General features: G+C 42.4%; 1 protein-coding gene across 2 annotated transcripts in view; it reads right to left on the bottom strand.

The window, feature by feature from the left end:
- The window catches only part of LOC141128217 (myotubularin-related protein 9-like), a 49,895-nt gene extending 30,810 nt beyond the window's left edge, over nucleotides 1-19,085 (bottom strand). The window contains exons 1-5 of one of the 2 annotated variants that reach the window (XM_073615371.1): nucleotides 18,933-19,085; nucleotides 18,603-18,844; nucleotides 14,283-14,442; nucleotides 10,749-10,874; nucleotides 10,494-10,667 (exon numbers count right to left, since the gene is read on the bottom strand). In XM_073615371.1, the coding sequence (XP_073471472.1) occupies nucleotides 10,494-10,667; nucleotides 10,749-10,874; nucleotides 14,283-14,442; nucleotides 18,603-18,799 (657 nt within the window). In that variant the 5' untranslated portion in view covers nucleotides 18,800-18,844; nucleotides 18,933-19,085. Of the gene's footprint in view, nucleotides 1-10,493; nucleotides 10,668-10,748; nucleotides 10,875-14,282; nucleotides 14,468-18,602; nucleotides 18,845-18,932 lie in introns of those variants that run through there. The other variant, XM_073615372.1, reaches the window with a different exon arrangement.
- Between the last annotated feature and the right edge of the window lie 5,417 nt (nucleotides 19,086-24,502).

Here is a 24,502-nt window from a genome sequence, read left to right as displayed (position 1 = left end):
TTTGGGGTCGTTATCATGTTGGAATACTGCCCTGCAGCCCAGTCTCCGAAGGGAGGGGTTCATGCTCTGCTTTAGTATGTCACAGTACATGTTGGCATCCATGGTTCCCTCAATGAACTGTAGCTCCCCAGTGCCAGCAGCACTCATGCAGCCACAGAGCATGACACTCCTGCCACCATGCTTGACTGTAGGGAAGACACACTTGTCTTTGTACTCCTCACCTGGTTGCCGCCACACACACTTGACACCATCTGAACCAAATACGTTTATCTTGGTTTTATTAGACCACAGGACATGGTTCTAGTAATCCATGTGCTTAGTCTGCTTGTCTTCAGCAAACTGTTTGCAGGCTTTCTTGTGCATCATCTTTATAGGAGGCTTCTTTCTGGGATGACAGCCATGCAGATCATTTTGATGCAGTGTAGTGTGCGGTATATGGTCTGAGCACTGACAGGCTCACCCCTCACCCCTTCAACCTCTGCAGCAATGCTGGCAGCACTCATATGTCTATTTCCCAAAGACAACCTCTGGATATGACGCTGAGCACGTGCACTCAACTTTTTTGGTTGACCATGGCGAGGCCTGTTCTGAGTGGAACCTGTCCTATTAAACTGCTGTTTGGTCAGTCGTGCTGCAGCTCAGTTTCAGGGTCTTGGCAATCTTCTTATAGCCTAGGCCATCTTTATGTAGAGCAACAATTCTTTTTTTCAGATCCTCAGAGAGTTCTTTGCCATGAGGTGCCATGTTAAAATTTCCATGATCAGTATGATAGAGTAAGAGCAATAACACCAAATTTAACACACCTGTTCCCCACTCCCACCTGAGACCTTGTAACACTAACGAGTCACATGACACTGGGGAGGCAAAATGGCTAATTGGGCTCAATTTGGACATTTTCACTTGGGGGTGTACTCACATTTGTTGCCAACAGTTTAGACATTAATGGCTGTGTGTTGAGTTATTTTGAGGGGACAGCAAATTCACACTGTTATACAAGCTGTACACTCACTACTTTACATTGTAGCAAAGTGTCATTTCTTCAGTGTTGTCACATGAAAAGACGTAATAAAATATTTACAAAAATGTGAGGGGTGTACTCACTTTTGTGAGATACTGTATGTATTTTATATATGTTTGCCTGGAGTTCAGCTTAAAAGCATAGCTCCCAACTGTCCCTAATTTCGAGGGACTGTCCCTGATTTGGAACAAAGTATCTCTGACTCTGTCCCTCTTTCCTCCTCATGTGTCCCCCATTTTGGTCTGATCTATATAGTTATGTATAAAATCCACTATTTATCTTTCAAAAAGTGTTTCCCAATACTAAATCTTTCATCAAATTTCTAAATGGCTGCATTTGTAAATGTCAGAAGCCAGTATAAAGGAATAGTAGTGGTAAAAAAGCAATTGTGGGTTAAACTAATCATTTTTTTTTTTTGTATAATTCTCCCTTAAGGGGGCGTGGCAGGGTGTGTGTCCTATGCCTACATACTTTTGCTAATAGGTGTGCCTCGTTCCCATCTCAGAGATATGTTTCAAGCAAAGATGAACAAATCACTATAAAGAAGAACAACCACTCACTCCTATTACTGATCCAACAGTGAGCAAAGTCAAAGTGAAATCAGAAGTCCTGAAGGTCAATGACTTAAACAAGAATTAAACAAACTAGACCAGCATGACAGCCAGGCAGCTATCAATCATTTTATTTATTTTTTTTTTTTTTAAATCTTTATTTAGGGAAAGCAGATTATACATCAATGCAGTGAGTCAAACATACTCATCAGTTTACATCTGTACTTAGGCTATTACATTAGCTTGTCAGATAAGTTATTGTACAGTGTTTGGGTATCAATTCAGGTTACATTTCAACCATAACAATATGACTGCGCTCAAAAATTCAGCAGTAACTATATGTGCCATTTGACCGGGGCCGCAAAGGGTACTCCCTAGTCCAGAGGACCTGTAAAACCATTCCGTCAGAGTGGGCTTGTCCCTCTATGTGCGGTCACTATGCTCGTGTCTATGGTGTGCTGATCCCAAACGTCATACTTTTTATGAAAAATGGTTATTTATCCTGAATTTTCAGGAGTGGAACCAGTATAATGCTGCAATCCGGGGGAATTTTGTCATTTTAAGGAAAAGAGAGAAAGGGTGACACCATTGGTGTCAATGGGGGGAAAGCTATGAAAGGAAGTATAGGCAGAAATATAGGAGTGGAGAGGAGGGGAGAAGGGGAGGTTCCGGCAAGGCCGACGATCCAGGGCCTCAATCCGCCCCCGAGTAGGATAATTAATTGTAGGTCTTGTATTCGTCCGAAAAACGGAACATGTCCCAGTGCATCCAGCGAGTATTATGCTCCTCCTCTCTTTCCCCTAGGGCAGCTGTAAGTTGTTCCATTTGCTGAATATCGCAGACCCTAGCAAACCACTGCGCCACAGTTGGTGGGGATCGCTGCTTCCATACACTGGGTATACACGCCCTGGCCGCATTCAGAAGGTGCTTCAGTAGCGATTTACGGTATCGCTTACTAGTTACGGGGGTTAGGTTTAAGAATATTGCTGCCGGGTTATCCTGAAGCGATACATCCGTAAGCTTGTAAATGATCTCCAGGACCTGTCTCCAGAAGGGAGTCAGGACTGGACACTCCCAGAAAATATGGAGCAGTGTGCCAGTCTGTGTGTTGCATCTCCAACATAGAGGACTGTGATCTGGGAATATGGATGCTAAGACAGACGGAGTCCTGTACCAACGTGTTAATATTTTGTATGTGATTTCTTGGTATTTGCTGCATAAGGAGGACTTATGAGCAAAAAAGAGTATTCGATTCTTTTGGTCTTCTGTGAATGTCATATTAAGGTCTCTTTCCCATTTCTTCAGGTAGGAAGGGTCATTTTGAGATGTGTGGGTAAGTAATATGTTGTATGAATAAGAAAGGGATTTCCGTATTGGTCCATCACCTAGGCACAAGTCATCAAAAGATGAAGGCTGTCCACGAAAACCACCGACCTCTGGGAGGGATCTGAGGAAGTGGGAGAGTTGCGCGATCCTCCATCTACCCAAGATGGAGGTATTAAAACTGGGATAAATGTCCGAGGGGTCTCTCCAATCAGAGGGACCTAGGAAAGAGGAGGCTCTGACTATGTTCTGGTCCGGGTGTAGTCGGAAGGATCTATCGGAGATTCCGGGTAAGAAGTCCGGATGACCTATTATAGGCGTTAGAGGGGAGGGAAAACTAGGCGTTTCCGCTAGTCTAGAGTATCTATGCATTTCCTTTAGAGTGGGTTCAATCAGTGGGTGGGATAAAGACAGTCCAGAGAGACTGGTCCCACTCCATGGAAGGCCCGAAAGGGGAAACTGCACTGCTTCCTGTTCCAAGCAAACCCATAGCTTGTGGTGTGAGTGTCTGCACCAGTCTACTACTCTGTTCATGTGTATTGCTGTGTTATAAAGGGCTGGGTCCGGAAGACCGACCCCTCCTCTAAGCTTTGACCGCTGTAATAGAGTTCTCTTGAGTCGCGAGGACTTGCCCTGCCAAACGTAATTGATGAAGATCGAGCGTAGTTTGCGGAAAACGTTTTGAGGAATCCTAACCGGTAAAGCTTGTAAGAGATAAAGCAGCCGCGGCATAATATTCATCTTTAAGACGTTACATCTACCAAACCAGGAAACTGCCAGGGTCCTCCATCTGTCAAGGTCTGAGGAGAAAATATTCAGGAGGGGCTGAAAGTTAAGCTGGTAAATGAGATGTAAATCAGAAGGTATTCTTGTACCTAAATATTGGATAGCCTGAGGGGACCACCGGAAAGGAAAATTGCCGCTAAGTCGAGTCAGAGCGGTAGGGGAGAGGGAAACATTAAGCGCCTCCGATTTTTGCAGATTAATTTTAAAATTGGACAGTTCCCCGTACTGACGTATTGCCGATAAGAGTACAGGAAGGGAGGTGTGTGGCTCCGAGATGTAGAACAGCAGATCGTCTGCGTAGGCCGCTATTTTATGGTGATATGTGTTCGTTTCTAGTCCTCTGATGTCTGGGTTGAGTCTGATATGTTGTAAGAGGGGTTCTAAAGAGATAATAAAGAGGAGCGGGGAGAGTGGGCACCCTTGTCTTGTGCCGTTACTTATTTTAAAAGAGTTGGAAGTCACTCCGTTCACTCTAACTGTTGCTGTGGGGGAAGAGTAGATGGCAGAGATCCAAGACAAGATGCAGGGCGGCATTCCAAGGCGTCGCAGGGTGGCCAGAAGAAAAGTCCAGTCCACCCTATCAAACGCCTTTTCGGCGTCCGTGGATAACAGGATGAACGGGGTACCAAGATGTTTGACTCTCGCCACCACATCTATCGTTCTTGTGGTGTTATCTCGCGCTTCTCTGTTCCGGATAAAACCGACCTGGTCCAGGGGGATTATGCGTTGGAGGACATGTCCTAGTCGCTCGGCCAAGATCTTCGTGAACAGCTTTAGGTCACAATTAAGTAAGGAGATCGGCCTGTAGCTTGCGCAGAGGAGCGGATCCTTCTCTGGTTTAGGAATGACCGATATGCTGGCTAGCAGAAGATCTGGAGGCATGGCATGATTATCTAGTATAGCGTTGAAGGCCGTAACAAAATGAGATGCTAACTGAGCTTGGAAAGTTTTATAATAGTAGTTTGTAAAACCATCAGGGCCAGGCGCCTTCCCCCCTGGAGAATCTTTCAAGGCGTTCGTGAGTTCGTCTACTGTTATCGGCTGTGAAAGCATTACTACTTCATCCTCATTGAGAGTAGGCAGGTTTGCCGCTGCAAGGTAAGTTTCTATGGCCTCCGAGCTGTCCTGGGGCCTGGACTGTAAATTATAAAGGGCTTCATAGAAGGCACGGAAAGATTCTGCCATGTCCTTGGAATCATGGATTTTGGATCCCGTGGGGGTAGATAAAGCGGGTATGTAGGCTTTGTTACGTTGGGTACGTATGGCGTTCGCCAAAGTCCTACTACATTTGTCACCATATTCATAGAAGGTTCTGCGTGCTTTCAATAATATGTTTTTAGATTGAAAAAGGGAATATTCCCTGATTTGTTCTCTAATATTAGTTACTTCTGCTTCTAGGGCCTTATCTGGGTGGTTTTTATGGCGTTTTTCACAGTCATGGAGTTTAGCCATTAGTTCTGATAGTGCTTTCGCCCTTGCCACTTTAAGTCTGTGGCCATGTTTGATGAGTATACCTCTTATGTAGCACTTGTGTGTGGACCAGATAGTGAGAGGGTTAGGGACAGAGTTCCTGTTTGTCTCGAATCAATCATTTTATAATGTGATCTGCAGTTATTACCACGCTGCTCAACTAGCCCAGCTTACATTATACCACGCAAAAGCCGAGACACCACTGTGGGTGTATTTGGAAGCAATTGATCTTCACCCCGTCGGTGACTATTTTTTTGTGGTCTAGCTCTGACCATGGCACTATATTCAACCCTATAACCCAACACTCCCTTCGACTTTGGGATAAATTACGGGACCCTTTTAAACTAGCGTCTCCTCATACCCCACTACTCTCCTTCTTCAACCACCCAAACTTTTACCCCACTTTTAATGACTCTTTTCAAGCCTGGTCCTCATCGGGACTGATTCGTATACGTGACCTTGTCACCAGCAGCACCCTGAAAACATTGTCTACCTTGCAAGAGCAAGCACAACTCCCTCCCAGAGAGTGTTTTCGGTATCTTCAGATCGCTCATTTTGCTCAAACAATCACACACACACTCATCTCTAGACAGCTTATCGTTATATGAGGGTATATGCGATTCAGACCCACACGCCCCAGGTATCATATCTCGTATGTACAGTCACCTCACATCCCCTCCATCTAGTTTACCATCATACACTGTACAGTGGTCTAAGGACCTGGAAATTGACCTGGATACAAAGTATTGGGAAGGTATCTGGGCCACCACTAAAACTTCCTCTCAAAACGTCATTGCACTAGAAGCAAACTATAAAGTTCTCATGAGGTGGTATTTGGTCCCAGCAAGGATATTTAAATTTTTGCCGGTTTACCCCCCTCAGTGTGCTTCCGAGGCTGTGGTTGGGAGGGCACGCATGCACACATTTGGTGGATGTGCCCTGTCGTACGACAATTTAGGACGGCAATCTTCTGTATGGCTTCTGCTTTGCTCCATGTTTCTTTAGACCCTGACCCATCCCTTGCGTTATTGAACAATGTCACCTTAGACTACACTAGAGCTCAGCTCCATCTCCTTCTGCAGCTTATGACTGCGTCCAAACAAACGATAGCTATAGCTTGGAGATCCCCTAAATTATGCATCGTTGAAGTTAAAAACAGAGTCACCCAAGCCATGATACATGGTAAAATTGAGGTCACTATTCAAGATAGAATTCCCCAGCACCTTAAAATTTGGCAACCTTGGGTAGATCAATTTCTACCTTCGGACTTCAACGAATCCCTCTTAGAACCTTAACCCCCTCCCCTTACGATTATAGTACTCCAAGACTTGGGCCCATGTGGTGCCCCCGACTTCCCTTTCTTGCAGCTCCTTCTCCACTTCTCTTTCCTCCCTTACTTAACTATTATTTCTCTATCCTCTCTCACCCCCCAAAAGCACACCATTGGTAGCATGATATATTGGTGTAGAATTTCTTCCTTTTTGTTCGTCTCCAACCCATGAAGTGATACTTTTCTCCTGCATTCACTTTGAAAAAGTGTCTTTGCCACAGGCACCTCTGAACACCCCAGAGGCCTTGTGCTTGCATAATTTTCGTTATCACCCTATATCGCTTTGTGCCCCTGTAACCAATACCTCTTTCTTTGTATTCTTTGATTGTTGTATATTATGTAATATTCAGTATTTTCCAATGAATACACCTTGTTTCTTATTAATATGTTACCATAAAAATATTTGAACAGAATGTGATCTGTAATGGCATCCTAGATATTTCTCTCACCATATATTTCCTTAAAAATCCAATTCCAGGAAAAAACAAAATCCTCCCTTGCGGCTGTTTCACACAGGCTTCAGCTTGTATAAGCGCAGTGTGAACAGCAAGCTTTGACAAAGCATTTGCAGAGCTTTCAGGAAGCTTTGTTGAAGCTTTTAAAGTACCATTCAGCTGCAGTTTGCACATGTTGAACACAAATCAGAGTGCTGATTGCCACTTTAAACAAGCTACTAGCAGGCTTCAGCAGGCATTCAACAAGCTTCAAGAAGTGAAGCTTGTTTAAAGTGGCAATCAGTACTCTCATTAGGATCTGTGTTCAACATTTACAAACTGGAATGCAGTGGCGGCTGGTGGTATTTTTTTTTTTTGGGGGGGGTGTGGCAAACAATGCACCCGCCTGGTCGGTCAGTCGGGTCACCCGCACACACCCCCCAACCCCCCCCATCGTTCAGTCGGTCACCAGCCCCGCACTTACCTCATCTATTGGGCAGCGCTTCCTCCAGGCTACGGGCGGCAGCTTCCCCTGCGTCTCCTCGACATCACGGCGGCTTCCGCCGTGCATCTCCTTCCTCCTCTTTATAGGTGGCCAATAGGATCGCTTCTCCTTTCGGCCAGTCGGGTGACTGGTCATAGGACCCGCTTCCTGATTGGCCTGGAGGAGATTCAGAAAGACAATAGCAAATATTCAATAGCGAATATTTAGCCACACAACTGGGTGGGGGTTGGGCGCAGTACTCTGCTCCCCAAGCCCACCCCTTTTTTAAGCCTATTAGAGCCTCTGGAGCCATTGGATTTAATGCGTCCAGCACCATGCATGTAGATTAGGGGGCCGGATGCAGGGATGGGGGGTGGCGCCCCTGCTAGAATGAATAGTACTTTAAAAGCTTCAACAAAGCTTGCTGAAACTCTGCAAATGCTTTGTCAAAGCTTACTGCTTTTATACAAAGCACTGCTCTTATACAAGCTGAAGCCCATGTGGCCTTGCAGTGTGGCTGTACCCCCACTTGAACAGTTAAATGCTTGTTTAGTTCCAGGGGATGGGAAAAGCAGGTTTACTTACATAATGGTTCTCCACTCCCCTGCCCCACAAGCTTGCCTATGCTACAGCAATGGACTTTTAATTGGCATCCTCATGTTTAATACAATGCTATGGATCCTGCTTTGGTCTTGTTTATGTCAAAGGGCATTCGACTGCTGGAGCATAGGGAAGAGGCTGCAGGGACTGCTCTTGCAGAGAAGCCTGTGGGAGCAGAGGATCAAGTAAGTGAAATTGCCTTTCCCTGTCTCCTAGACCTAACAAGCAATTAACTCTTGCAGCAAATGGGCAGCTCCACTGTAAGGGAGGATTCAACTTGAAGGTTTAAACTATAACTAAAGGAAAAACTTGTTTTTGTTAGTTTTGGATAGAGTGGACAAAGATTACAACAAGGTTTTATTGTTGTTTATTCACCCTCTCTGTTTGTCATGTTTACCATTATGAAAGTAAATGTAAAAGAAAATCCCAAATTTTGGGCTGTCTCAAGAAAAGTAATAGAGGGGAAATCTTCCAATGAAGACACTAGTTCTGGTGGCCTAGGGGGCCCCAAGGGATTCCCTTAATTTTCAGGGATTTCCTCTCACTTCCTGTTTTGGCAAAGAGAAAAGAAGTGAAGTTATATCTCCCCAATGGGATACAGATGGCAAAAAACTGACAGGGGTTATAACACTCCCTTACGCTATTCAAAATGAAAAAGAAAAGTTTCCCCTATAGTTGTTCTTTAAATGTTGGAGGAAAAGGGTTAACAGTGAAGGGCTCAAACATAGGGTACAGTTAAGTGTTATGCTAGGTTCACACCTATTTGTTTGCTGTGGCTACGATGCGGGAATAGGTTTGATTTACATGCAACAGCGTGAACCTGGCCTTGAGTTGCCTGGAGTTTCTCTAGTGTTAGGGACACTTAACATATTGACAGATAAAGGAGCAGCAATTACACTTACAGTATTTTTAGTGCATAAAGCTAAGGGCCAAGAAATACGGATGCAGTTGAAAGAAATACCTAATATACCTGTAGCACCTTCTTAGATAGGTGCTAGGTTACATAGATTTAGTTACTGTAATCAGCTGAGCTGAATGTGATTGTTTTGGTCTGTTCTGTGTTTCACTGGCTGCAGGGTTGACTGCTTTCCCCTATCCGCATGGAAAGGTTCTGAAAGATAGTGGGCTGAGAGAGTCAAATCAGCAGCTGGATATTTATGCAGCCTTGGCCAGTCCCTGGGGAAAGGTGCCCAGGTGGTGGCTGGGAGAGTGTATAAATACAAATGAGACCTGGAGCAGAGAAGTTCTTGTCCTAGAGAAGATCCCAGACTGGAGGGTTGCTGCCTTTTCGGGCAGACTTGCCATGTGTCTGCTGTTCATTGAGGTCCCAGTTAGGCTAGCTGGGGGATCAATTCTGCTAGAAGAGCTGACTGGGGATCAGGTCTAGTATCACTGGAAAAGGTGTCTGGAAGATATTGGAAGGAGGCGTCCAACTATCCAAGGACATTAGTCAGTACATACTGTAGTGAGAGATCCCTGAGACTGTGTGTTGCTGCTATCTCTTGGGTGCTAAGTCAGAACTGCTCAAAGGGGACATTGTGTTTGGTGTCCTGGTACAGCTCAGTCCACTAAGTGCTTGTGTAAGGACTTGTGTAAGGAAGATTAGTGTCCTCACGTTGCTACTAAAGTTACTGGAGTATCCCACAGTTTCTCTAATCCAATCCAAGTTTAAGTTCCACAATAAAGCATTTGAAAAGCATACCTCTAGACTGTTCATTGAGTCAAAGGAGTGACTGTGACTGTGTGCCTGGCTGCAGGTGCAATTATGGGAAAAGACCCTAGGGACCTTAAAGCGGGGGTCCACCTGTCTATCGTTTTTTTTTTTTTTTGAGTTCATTCAAAAACTTTTCTTCTCAGCATTACATACTCACATATTGTGTGTAATATGTCCACCTGTGTCAGATTTCGTCGGAAAGAATAACTTATATTATTCACTGCAGGCGGTTTCCATCTTCATTGTGGGCATTTGAAGCCCACAAGCATTTATTTCCTGGATGTGGTGAATGCTGTGCTCCCAGCATTCACCGCTCGTTCCCGCACATGCTCAGTGGCATCCTGGGAAGCCTGAGACTAGCTCCCAGGAGTCTGGGAGAGGTTAGAAACATGCCTACTCCCACGGGAGGAGAACCAGGAAGTGCAAAGAAGAATAGAAAAATAAAAGGTAATTACAGCGATTTAAATTTTTTTAAACGGCATGTCAGCATCTAGGCAAGGAAGAGAATACATACAGATATTGTTCAAAATTTGGGTGGAACTCCGCTTTAAACTGTGGGCTCCTGCCGGAGTGAGCGCTACATACCATTTCAGGATGCAGTGAAACAAGACATCTAGTACTACATAACCCAAAACAGTACGATGAGCACCTGCTTGCTGGGATTTTAATATATTTCAAATCATCAAGTATCCCTGTCATCTAATACACAATGGTAGGGAAAACATTGGAAAAAGATAGAATTTGTGCAGTCTAGAGTTAAGAATAATACCATGCTTAACATACCGCTTTATTGCTCCGGTGGTGGTAACTAAATATGGGAAACCTGTGTCCTTGTCTGAAAGATGCAGCCTTCCTCAGAGAATCATCAGAACAGGATACAGGCACAATAACCTTTTCTGGGTAGCTAGAACAAAGTCTAAAACCAGCATTTACATGACTCAATCTCCAAGAGTCTGTCTGGAAAGAAATGTAAAAAAACATACCGTAAGTAGCATACTTTTACCATTTCGGCATGCAGGAAAAAATGTAGGTTGTCACCTCAGCTTTTAGCTTTTGGTAAAATGTTTCCATGGTGTCCCTTGGCCATCCTTTACCCAACTTGCATCCAGCAGGTCTAAAGAAAAATGGGTAGGTGAGGGTAACAGAATCCAAGGAGGAGAGAGCCTGTGGATGTATATGAAGGTTTAGCCATTACATGTTGGCTGAAGATAACCTGTAAAGGATACTCATCATGAACATGGAGGATACAATTGATGACTTCTATTTACAAAGATGCAAGTTCCCTGGCTGTCATTGTAATTCTCTTGCTTCAATACTGTGAATCACTAACCAGTGACAATTTTAACATCGTCCAAGGCTATTTCTTAATTTTTTTGCTAGAAAATAACTTAGAACCTCCAAATAATTATATATTGTTGAAAGCAGAGACCCTGTAAAAAAATGGTGGCAGTTGCAATTTTTTATTTTGAACAATATTTTCACAGTTATTTATGAAAAACATATTTTAAGGAAACAATATGCTAAAATACACTAAAATAGGAGGCTTTTCACTACCGTAAAAGTGATCAGCTGTAGAGCTGCCCAGATCACTTTTACTGCACAGCCGATTTTCAGCTGCTAAAGATGACACCAAGCTCATGGTGGCAGCCAATCAAGGACATTTTAAAATGTTAACATAACAGCCAGATAAATAGCATTTGCAGAAGGCTGTATTAGTGCAATTGGAACAAACACAATTGAAAACTGTCCGTGATATGTTTTTTTTTTGCACTAACATTCAAATTTCCGGGACAAGCTTTCGGTGGTGTACCCCCTTCTTCAGAAGGTCCAAGCAGCGCTAAAAGCCAATGGTTGTCTTAACATTTTTTGTGTATTAGTATTGCTTGGGCCTAAGACCCCTTTCGCACTGAGGCGGTTTTCAGGCGCTTTAACGCTAAAAACAGCACATGAAAACTGCCTCCCATTCATTACAATGGGTACTTTCACACTGGGGCGGTGCGCTTGCAGGATGGTAGAAAAAGTCCTGCAAGCAGCATCTTTGGGGCGTGTTTGGAGCACTATATATAGCGCTTCAAAAACACCCCTGTCCATTGAAATGAATAAGCAACGATTTAAAAGCGCCTTGAAAGCGATTTGGAAGCGCAGCAAAACAGGTCTTTTTTTTGTCACATGACCTTAAAAAAGTGCCCCGATAGCACCCCGAAAAGTGCCACAAAAGCCATGCTAAAACGCAGCTAAAGCACCGCAAAAACAGCTGACGCTTTAGCTGTTTTTTTTAGCAGCGCTTCAGTGTGAAAGGGGTCTTAGAACAGGGGGTACACCCCAAAAGCTTATCCTGAAAATTTGAATGTTAGTGCAAAAAAAAAAAAAAATGTCATGGACAGTACTCAAATGTTTTTGTTTCATTTGCAGAAGGAAGTCAGCAATGGCAGTCCTCCTAATCCTCTCATTACAGAGGACTTGTCACCAGAATAACTGTGTTACCTCACAATAACAGAAAAAGAACTTGCAATCATTTGCATGAAAAATATGTCCAAAAATATATCTAACACTAGGCCCTTTAGTGAAACTAAAGGTAAAAAAAATTTTCTAGCTTTGGATAGTCCTGTCAGGGATTTTTTTTTTTTGCTGTCTGTGTTCCTGTTAGGGTGATCCACTCTTTCTACTTGTCCTGGGGACCACTATTACTTTAAGTGAAAGCAAAAGTAAAAGGAAATGCTAAAATTTTGAGTAGCCACCAGAACAGGAATAGAATGAAAAATTTCCAGTGAAGACACTAGTTCTGGTGACCTTACTGACTACCAAGATTTCCTCCCACCTCTTGACAGGGGTTATAGCGAGGGTTGTTGCTAGGTGGGAAAAAGACCAGGGGCTTAAGCCCGAAGGTAAATTTGATAACCCCTCCCACATTTTAAAGTAAGTTAAGCCCAAGCTCCACCCAATGCCCCCCCCCCCCCCTCACACCTGCCCAATGGGCTGCAGTCTGTTCCAGTGTTGTCCAGCAGGCCTCAGTGACAGCACACTGAGTCTGGGCTGAGGGCTCACTTGAGCTGGCTGTGGAGTGTGTGCTGCTGTGACCTGTTGCTGTGCTGCCCGTGGGTGGCAGACCGCAGCACAGCAGATGCCGAGGGGAGGGGTGGCCTTTAGAACAGACCTGGAAGCCAGAACTGGATGGAGGCCACACTAAGGCCAGTGTAACCGCCCCCCCCCCCCCCAAAATAAATTATTAATTTGGTTTCTGCCATTCTTGTTCTGGGATCTGCCTGGTGAGTGAGCGGTGATGTGTGCAGGGCCGGACTGGGTATAAAAACCAGCCCTAGAAATAATTTCATACCAGCCCAACAGCATAATGTCATTATTGTATTGTTCATAAAAGGGAAAACCATGCATTGTAAAGCACATTTTGAAGTGTGTATTATATATAGATAGAACAGATATGAAAGCACATAGGGCTTCACATATATATAAGACCAAATTCCGGTTAAAAGTGGTAAAAGTGGAGCAATCATCAAAGGGGACCCCAGGAACTCTGGGAATGTTGAGGGGGGAGGCTCTGGTGACCAGAGACCACCTTCCGCAGAAAGAATACACTAAAGTAAGGGGGAGGGGGGTTGGTTACCTTTATATCAGTGCCCCCTTGCATTATTGTATTCACTCCCCCCTTACATCAGTGACCCCCCCCTCAGACTGGCCTGGCGACGCTGTCACTGACCTCCTCTCAGGTTCACCGTGCAGGGCTCAGTCAGACGGCTCCAGGTTGGTGGCTCTGGTTTTAACCTATAGTCTCCTCTCCACCGTCCACACACATCTGACTTTTCCCATGACCCCCATCCTGGCGGAACTCCCACTCTTGACTCCTCTCCAGACTCCCCCTCAGAGACTGCAGACATGATACAAGAGATGATCAGAGACTGCAGACATGATACAAGAGATGGTCAGAGACTGCAGACATGATACAAGAGATCGATGCATCAATGCAGCCTCACCAGTGCCCATCAATGCAGCCTCATCAGTGCCCATCAGTGCAGCCCCATCAGTGCCCATCAAATGAAGCCTACCTGTACCCATCAATGCAGCCTACCAGTGCCCATCAATGCAGCCTACCAGTGCCCATCAATACAGCCTACCTGTGCCCACCAATGTAGCCTACCAGTGCCCACCAATGCAGCCTACCAGTGCCCACCAATGTAGCCTACCAGTGCCCATCAATGCATCCTACCAGTGCCCGTGCCCATCAATGCAGCCTACCAGTGCCCATTAATGCAGGCTGCAGACGCCCTCTCCCCCACCTGATGCCACTGGTTACAGACTTCCTTTACTCTATCCCAAATTTTAAAAAAATACCTTCAATTCTACTTTATAAACCAGTTGTGGCTTGCCTATTGCACCTTTATAAAGAAAGGTTGAATAGTTGATAAGAGGAACACTACTATATTTCAGTGATGGTTTAATAAATGAGTATATTGTATCCACTGTTAGAATTGTTATATGAAAATAATATAATGTAATTAATATAATAGTGCAACATTGTAAAATGTATTCATGTATTTTAAGTGGCACAATGTTACTAACCTTCACAGAGCGGGCAACATTCAGTGTCTCCTCCATGCCAGGTATCTCCAGCTGGATGACCCTCAAGTCTTTACACCTAAGAGTGACAATTCCTGAACTGGTGCTGCTTTCCCCTTCTTGGCCATTCTCCTTGTTCTTTAACACTGCTATGTTGTGCACACTACAAAATTTAATAATAATAGAATCTAAAATACAGAATTGAAGAAAACAATAGAAGAGAACACAGGTTTGCTTACCAATGTAAAGCAATTGATATGAATTCAAGAAATGTACTTTACATGCTGATAATATATACTGTATATTCTACAAAGTCTTCTATTGAACAAGTGACACATCTATACTTCCCCCTATAGAATTAACAATGCCTCTACCACATGCACACGCATTACGGACATCTGAACAGAACCCTATTAACTTGCCTTTTGCGGACTCTGATGCTGCAGATAGTTAAAGTGGTTAAAACAAAAAAAAAACTTGAGGTGATAGGGGCTGGGGAATAAATAGATCTGAATAATTTGGGGAGCAATGTGGTCATTTTTCCATTGAACATCTTGCTGACTGCATTAAACAAGAGTTAAAGTATAACTAAAGGAAATTTTTATTTTTTATTTTTGGATAGAGTTGTCCTGTTTACCATTGTCATTGAAAGTGAAAGTAAAAGAAAATCTTATATTTTGGGTTGTCTCCAGAAAAATAATAGAGAGGAAGTATTCCAATGGGGACATTAGTTCTGGTGACCTAGGGGTCCCCAAGAGATTCCCTTAATTTGCAGAGATTTCCTTTTACTTCCTGTTTAGCTATGAAACAGGAAGTGAAGGTAAATCTCCCCAATGTGACACGGATGGCACAAATAAACCTTATGGGGGTTACTCTACTCTATCCAAAATTAAGAAAAAAAAAGTTTTGCCCATAGTTCTACTTTAATGTATTTCTAAGCAAGACCTTTTTTTTTTTTTTTTTTTGAATAGATTGGGAAAGTGTTGGACCACCTCTTGATTTTTACACTTGCTGTTCCCATTGGGTAAATGCATTCCTCAATTTGTAATGGTGACTATAATCACTAAGAAAGGGAAGAAAATCCAACATTTTAGAGTTATTCCAAAAACAAGGGATGGGGTGAAATCTTCCAATAAGGACAACATACCAGGGACCGCAGTCTGAGGGGAATTTCTCTCTTTTTGAGAGATTTCCCTTAACTTCCCGTTGCATTTGTGGAACAGGATATGACGGGAAATTTCCCCAATACTATACAGACAGTAAAAAATAGGGGTTTGGACCCCTTTGCTGCTCAATCCAATATGAAAAAAAGTTTGGCTATGCAAGCACCTTAATAGGAAACCTGGCATAAAAAAACATATAGGCCGATTATGAAAAATGCCAATAGCCTGGCTTACATCTGATGCATTTGTTTGAAAAAATGTAAGTGGCTGGTCTGCAACAAATAAAGAGGTAAAGAGTTGTGGCTTTTTGAAGAGTTTCGTTTTGTGCAGCATGCTTATTCCAGTTCTTTGATTCATAGTAGAAGCTCTATGCAGCCAAACAATTAGCATTGTTTTGGGGGGGGGGGGGGAGCAGCAGTTCTTAAAAACTTTACGGTATCTGAAGTACACACATGCTACCATGCTACAACTAAAACTTGAAATGGCAATAAATTGTAACATAAACTATTGGGAGGCTTGTGTTACACAGGGGTGGCATTTACAACAGGCCAGTGTACACAACTAAATTTAACACCAGTGTTTTAATAAATAGGTTAAAAGAGCAATTTCAGAGTTTGGATTGTAGGACTGTGGATTTGTTTTTTTCTCAAATCCTCATACCCTAGACCAGTGTTGTGGCCCAAAGGCCGGATGTGGCCCTTTGCTTGCCTTTATCCGGCCCTTGGGGGACTATTTCTCTAGCTGATGCCAGTGAAGGGGTACCATTCCTCCCAATGACACTAACAATGGGGCACTACTCCTCCAACTGATGCCAACAATGGGGTGCTGTTCCTCCCACTAATGCCAACAATGGGGGACACTATTCCTCCCACTGATGCCAACAATGGGGCGCTATTCCCCCCACTAATACTCTAATACCAACAATGAGGAGCTATTTCTCCCACTGATACCAACAATGGGGCACTATTCCTCCCACTGATACCAACAACAGGGCGCCATTCATCCATTTGATGCCAATAATGGGGTGCTATTCTTCCCACTAATACCAACAATGGGGCGCTATTCCTCCCACGATACTAACAATGGGGAGCTATTCCCTTTGTTAAAACTTATGATGGGTTATTACTTACTTCCATTGACTGAATGGCATTTTTATTCCCACCAGCCACAGTCCAGTCCTCCTAAAGCCCGAAGGACAGTAAACTGGCCTACTGTTTAGAAAGTTTGGAGACCCCTGCTCTAAAAGCTAAGACACTTTTGTTTAAAACATAACTAAAGTAGATCTAAAGCGTAAACTTTTTTCATTTTGGATAGAGTAGAGGACAGGAAAAACCCCTGCCAGGTTATATTTTTCTTTTTACCATCTGTGTCCTATTGGGAAGATCTTCCCTCACTTCCTTTTCAGTAAACACAACTGAAAGTCAGAGGAAATCTCTCTGAAGTGAAATAAATGTTGGGGGTTATCTACTAAAACTGGAGAGTGCAAAATCTGCTGCAACTCTGCACAGAAACCAATCAGCTTCCAGGTTTTATTGCCAAAGCTTAATTGAAGAAGCAGAAATTAGCAGCTGATTGGCTCTCATGCACAGCGGTACCAGATTCTGAGTGCTCCAGTTTTAGTAAATCTACCCAACTATCTTATACAGTTGTTGTAAATGAAAGTAATTTGATCATAAACACCACTCATCATGTCCTACCTCATCATGAACCCAAATCAGCTCTACAGTAATTGTTATATTTACATTAAAATATGTATTGTTTGTTACGTTCACAAAGGACACCTATTTCAGTGAAAAGGATGAGGTTTTGTAACAGGAATCACTACAGAGACTGAGCTTTATATATTATCAAAAAAAGGGGGGGGGGATGGAATTGAGAACCAATTACAAAACAAAAGCAATTCGTCAAAGAGGAGCAAGCAATTAACAAAAGTATGAATAAAGTTTATTAATAACTCACTTGAACACCAATCAAATATAAATAATTAAAAACAGATACCACCACCAATTCATAAAATAGACAACGTTGTCTTGGACAAACACAGATGGCCACCACACACAGAGACCATGCACCATGCAAACCTCCTATCAAATGAATACAAGATGATATCTCCTAATGGGTCATCTAGTAGGAAACTGATTATCCTGATCAGTGTCAGCATGCAGGCTGATTGTGAATGGAAGGGAGGTGGATGGTAAATGCAGCCTGTATGGGATCAACGTCCAGTAAGCAAAATGTCAAAAAGGGGAACTGACAATGACCAACTTAGGGTCAATGCATTAAGAATTACAGTCCTAGTATGCAGAGTTCACCATAGACATGTATTGCCGTGGAAAACAGATTGCAGGAGGGGAAGACCTGTATATGGGTGACTGTAGGTGCTGGAGAGATGGAGCAGGCTTAGATGGCCGCTGTGTCAGATAAATCATCGTTGCATATAGGGGAAAGCAGACTATAGACAATCAATCCCAATAATAGGGGTGTAGAGGTAAGATCTCACCCAATTGTAGGCACTGAAATGTGACACCGGTCAGATGAAAAAGCCGCATCTTGCTCGAGCCGTCCCCAGGAATCCGGTCAAATTATCTTCCGTCCAGATGCATAGTATAGCCAGTGAAGTCCAGCTGCTAATGAGCGGGAAGCATGGTACTTGACTGGTAAGATGCAGTGAGCGGTACGATGCGTACATTCATCCAGCTTTACATATTATGTTGAACATAATAGTTCCAGTACAGTAAAAAATAGACACATATACAGTGTATATATATATATATATAAATATCTATATATAGATATCTATATCTATATATAGATATCTATATAGATATAGATATCTATATATAGATATAGATATCTATCTATCTATCTATCTATCTATCTATCTATCTATCTATCTATATATATATATATATATATATATATATATACTATATATATACACTATATATATATATATATATATATATATATATATATATACTGTATATAAATATATATATATAGATATATATATCTATATATATATCTATATATATATAAATATATATATACAGTATATAAACATATACATATAATAGACACTGACATATTTAATGCACAAATGTATATTTCTAATTTTCATTACTTATGCAATGTACAGTCTCTTATGTTCTATATGTACCTTTTCTCTACAGAATCCACAGCACAGTGCAGAAGCCAGAGTTCACATTTCTCCAGTCTTGCGCCCTCCAGAAGATGGGTAGAGAGTAGCAGGTGATGGCTGGTCACACACAAAGTCCCAGTGACAGGAGGTTGTGGCAGGCAGTGCATTCGTACATTTTCCACTTGGGAACACCGAATAAGATGTGAAAGCTCCATGTAGTGGTGATGGAAAAAAGACCCCTGCAAACTGTAGTTCAAAACCTGTACAATTTTAGATAAAGACAGCTTAGTGTAAATGTGAGAATCCAGAAAAAGAAAAATCAGGGAAGGAATTCTTGTTCATACTAACCTGTTCAATGTGAATCTCTTCGGAAAATCAAAAGATGGCTCGGAAATAGTTAATAGTGAAGTAAATCATTGGAATATCCTTTAGCAGATAAGGGACATTTTATTTGAAGCAAAGCATAGAGTTGTCATATAAACTCTTGCATATAAGAAGGGGGAGGAATGTCACTTGTTGCAAGAAGGAAGCTGTGGTTCTTGTGACATAGATGGTAAAGGAAACAGCCTCTGAATTAACCCTTGCACAATCATGTTTTTACTAGATGGACAGTGTAATATTGAGATTAGATTTCATGTTAGCTCTGCCTCCTGCTGCCTATGAAAGTACACAGGTAATCCTGTTAGCCAGTAATGCCAAAAGCCTACTTAAAGCATAACTCCACTTTTGTTGAGAAAAAAACATTCCCCGCTGGGTGACTGATGTACATTGCAAGGATTATAACAACCTTTGTTGTAGATTCCTACCTTTTGTTTTTCTGACAAAATCCATGTGTGTTTGTCTGTGCCTCTGTACTGAGTGGGTCTAATGGGAGTGGTTTCATAATTAACTGTCAGGTGTGCAGCTGCAAGGCACTAATGAGGAAATCTGCTGGGCCTGCATCCCTTTAGCTGTGCTCCTATTGAAAGTATCTCCCCAAAAATGACATTTTTGTTGCAGGGGATGCCTGAAATCTGACTTTCTATCTTTGGCAGACTTCTGGGAAAATTGGTGAGCCAATCACACAAGCAGGAAATTATGTTTCTGGGGAATGGTCAGTACACACTCTGTGTACAGAACAACTCCAGGTAGCCATATTGCAATGCATTCTCAGAAAATTATAGTGGCTGCAGATTGAAAAGGAAAGGTAATTTTTAATATTATTCAATTACAATATGATTAGTGTCGCAATTATATGTGCTATATTTTTTCTTTCTTTATTTTTTTCCCCAGGAAAGTGGAGTTACCCTATAATAATAAAAATAAAACATTCCTTTTTTCAGGCTCTGTCTTTTTTTTTAATTCTTTACTTTCTCACACAGCATTCCATGGAGTGTTTCAATTTGATATAATAGCCATCTTACTTACAAAGACAGGTACAGAGGAATCATAGTCAGAATGGTCCATGTTGTTCAGGGGATGTGTCTAGGTATAACTAGATTTGAGATTCAAGCATTGGTACCTATTTTGTTGTAGAACTATCTTACAGGATGGGGAGATCCATCATAGAATCTTTATTGAATGGCACAAGAGCAGGAGACCTAATGTAGTCCTGGTAAGGATAGAGTAATGCATTTGGTGGTTTATCAATGAAGGGGTGATGAAAAACAGAAGAGATTGTGGTTAAAAAAGAGTGGAAAGATGCAAATGGAAAAGGGAAAATAGATAAAAAAATTAGGAAGATAAGTGGAGTTGCTGGGATGACTTAAGTGGTGGATCAGTTGTATTGTCACAATATGGAAATAATATGGGTCAACTCATGGTATATTCATGGGTCTAGTAGGGTCAGTCCTGGAAGTTAGCTCCATGTATAGGCTGCGTTGTCCAGAAGGGGATCTTTCATCATTTGTCAGAATGTTTTTTTTTTTTATTGTAGGGAATACATTTATTGTATCTAAGATGCCCACGTAGATTTAAAGCTGTCTTCCTTATTATAAAGAGTAGCAATGAGGTCTTCCATATGTATGATTTAATTTACCTTGTTGAGTCATAGGGGTAGATCTAGGAGGTGATGTTTGATTCCATTTGGCAGGGATGTAGGATCTTGCAGCACTGAGTAGGTATACAGAGAGGGAGGGTTTGTATTAACTAATGGGGTGATTGTTCCAAAGTATGAGATGCGTGGCTCCTGGGTCTTCTGAATTCACTGTACGAGTGATATCTCTGTCCTGGAAAAGACTACAACATTTTCTACAAGACCATAAATTGTGTAGTACAGGCATACCCCACTTTTAAGTACACAATGGGGTTTATTTACTAAAGCTGGAAAGTGCAAAATTAGTCTCACTTCTGCATAGAAACCAATGAGCTTCCAGGTTTTATTACCAAAGCTTAATTGAACAAGCTGGGGTTAGAAGCTCATTGGTTTCTATGCAGAAGTGAACCTGATTTTGCACTTTCCAGCTTTAGTAAATAAACCCCATTGCATACTTAAAAGTGGGGTATGTCTGTACTTCTGTTAGGTTGTTATTGTTGTTTATGACTCTCTTGTTTTATTAACGTATCCTTTCTCTTTTTATCCCTGTCAAACCGGAAGAAGAATTTAGGGGACAACAATCACAGGTAGAAGAAGTCACAAACAGCAATTAAAAACTAATAGACAATATCTACTTGTCCCAGTCTGCTAAAAATTGTGTTTTCTTTGCCATTTCTGTGCCCATCACTTCCTGTCAACTTGACTCCTGTCACAGGGCCAAGAAATAAAGGGAAATCCTGCCAAAGAGAACAGATAGAAATAAAGCCTGTCAAATCTTTTAACTCTTCTCCACTCTATTCCAATGTGTTGGACTTTAAAGAAATCTATGCATAAAGATTTTTTTTTAGATTTTTGTGGATGTCATGTTATAAGAAGAAAATGCAAACCTGCACCTTCCCCTGTCATGTATAAATGATAGCTCCATTCATTCATTGATGAGTAGGGCTTCGCAATAAAGTGAGGCCCGGAGCGAGTGGAGAGAAAAGGAGCTAGCATGACAGGAGTGAGAATGGAGACATCGAGGGGTTAAAGTGGAGTTCCACCCAAAAATGGAACTTCCACTTTTTGGATTCCTCCCCCCCTCCGGTGTCACATTTGGCACCTTTTGGGGGTAGGAGGGAGCAGATACCTGTCTAATACAGGTATTTGCTCCCACTTCCTGGCATAGATCACCGCGGTGATTGCGGTGACCTACGCCACTTCCGCCGCCTACCCCATCCTCCCCCGCTGTATTCTGAGACACAGAATACAGCAGGGACCTGTGAGGACGCGCAGCGCGGCTCGCGCATGCGCAGTAGGGAACCAGGAAGTGAAGCCGCACGGCTTCACTTCCTTTTCCCCTTACCGAGGATGGCGGTGGCAGCAGCCAAAGGACGGATTGGCTTCGGCTGCCGACACCACGGGCTCCCTGGACAGGTAAGTGTCCATATATTAAAAGTCAGCAGCTGCAGTATTTGTAGCTGCTGGCTTTTAATATTTTTTTTCAGCAAACCTCCGCTTTAAGGAAATTAGTGTAGAAGTGGGGGAGTAGTGGATTGGAGGTAAAGAAGCGAGAGGAGGGGATTTGTTTATTTATTGGGTAGGGGGTTCCCCGGGCAGCATTGCAGGGGGAACATTAAACAGGAGCAGTCTCCCACCCACCCTTTTTCAGGTGCAGTGCGAGCAGGACGTGTCATGGCAGCAGAGAATTGGCAGTGGTGGTCTTTGATGGTGGCAAGATAACCTACGAGATGGAAGTGTGGGGGAGTCATCGGTGCTATGGGCCCTCTGGTGTATTCCAGTTAACATGGTTTAGCTGGAAGATGGTAATGGTTGTGCTGCAGGTAATGGGTTGTCTCCGAGCTGGTGTGACACGGCTGGAGGCCTAGTATTGAAAAAGGCCTGCAGTGTAGAAGTGGAACAGAGCTAGGTTGGGAAGTGCCGTCAAAGACCACCACCGGGTGGAGCAACTGATAGTTGGGGTTTTTGTTATGTGTTAAAGAATGTTATATATTTAATATTTGTGAATAAAAAGGCTGCTATGGCCAGTTATACTCCATTTCAACTGTGGTCTCGTTAATCGTAGGTAAAGTTAAGTGGGTTAGGGCTGGAGTATACAATGGTTTGGCAGTCATAGGAAGGTGGGACATCTTATCTACCCTGTTCATGCAAGAAAACTAGTTTCAGTGCAGACTGAGCTCAGACTAATGATCAGAAAATTCAAAAGGCAGCTACCGTCTTGTCTACATCAACAGATCAGACAGAAAATATTTTTGTTTTATAAGTAAGCACTGCTTATAGGAGCTGCAAGAATGTATTAAGTATTTTGAGTTTATCAATGTTTTGCAGACATGGCAGACTTTCCTATAGTAAGCAGAGGAGCCCCAATGAGTACCACAGGCCTTTAAACAATTTGGTTGTTATTTGCAGCAAAATCTGAGCTCAAAACAGAGGGTTTTCAAAAAAAAATCTGGTTGCAGGATGACACAATACTTTTTGGCACCTAATAATTTAAATTATATGTAAACCCTCACCTTGTAAAACAATCCATTCAGTGTAAAACAGAAATGAAAGGCAAAACATTTTTTGTACAGATATTTAAAAAAATTCTAAATACATTTTTTTCCTTTTTTATAAGTGATCACATTACCTCTGTTCTCTGCTGCATAAGGAGTTCAAAGAGCTAGGGGAGGAGAAACAGCAGTACACTGAACTTTCCAGTGAATGGCTGTGTGGGGAGGGGGGCATGTCAGGACAAGTCTGATCATTGGAGGAGAGCAGGCCAAGTTCCCAGCACAGCTAGAAAACTGACCACATGTACTCTCCTGCCTAGTGTGATAAGTTTTTAATAGGAAAGCAGAGGGACTAGCAGGAATACCAGGTATTTCACACAAAGGAAGCAATACAAATAAAATAGGATACTTTTTCGGAAAAGTGCGTGGTACGGCAGGCACATATCAGAAATATGTGTTGGGTTGACATATTTTTTAAGTATGGATCTGCCGCGGTTGAGTTAGTGTTAAAGTTTAAACTAAGATTAATAACAGGGTCAGGGGTTAAAGTTGGGATTAGGAATTATGGGGCTAAATATTAGGCTACATTTTAAGGTTCGGGCTAAGGTCAGGTTAAAGTTAAGCTGAGAGGGTTACGTTTCAAGGTTAGTTTAATGCCTAAATGTTTATCTGAGGTGTTAAGCTTGGTTTTACAGTTTGGGTGAGGGGAAGGTTATATTTTAGAGTCAGTCTAAGAGGTAAATTAAATTTAGGACATGTGGGGAGGCCTGTTTTTAACTATCTTTTTAAAACTGAAAAGCCCAAACAGGTGTAGCACTACCTTCGTAGGGGTCGCAAATGTCAGGGTTCCCCACTGCTTCACAGTCAGTCACACAGCATTTCTTTCTTGCATCCAGATAGTTTCTTCCCTATTTACAGCTCCACTTGATCCTCATGCACAACTTGACTTGAGCCGCTGTACAGCTCCACTTAACTTACTCTGCAGAACTCCAACTGATTTATTCTTTTTGGAAACGAATGCCCCGTACACACGATAGGATTTTCCGACAACAAAATCCATGTTTTTTTTCCGACGGATGTTGGCTCAAACTTGTCTTGCATACACACGGTCACACAAATCTTTTTGGAAATTCCGAACGTCAAGAACGCGGTGACATACAACACGTACGACGAGCCGAGAAAAATGAAGTTCAATAGCCATTGCGGCTCTTCTGCTTGATTCTGAGCATGCGTGGAACTTTGTGCATTGGAATTGTGTACACACGATTTGAATTTACGACAGCGGATTTTGTTGTCGGAAAATTTGAGAACCAGATCTCAAATTTTGTGTAACAGAAATTCCGATGGAAAATGTCTGATGGAGCCTACATACGGTCGGAATTTCCGACAACAAACTCCTATAGAACATTTTC

Source organism: Aquarana catesbeiana, linkage group LG02, assembly GCF_042186555.1.
Source record: "Aquarana catesbeiana isolate 2022-GZ linkage group LG02, ASM4218655v1, whole genome shotgun sequence".
Taxonomy (NCBI): domain Eukaryota; kingdom Metazoa; phylum Chordata; class Amphibia; order Anura; family Ranidae; genus Aquarana; species Aquarana catesbeiana.
This window is presented reverse-complemented; position numbering and strand designations above follow the sequence as displayed.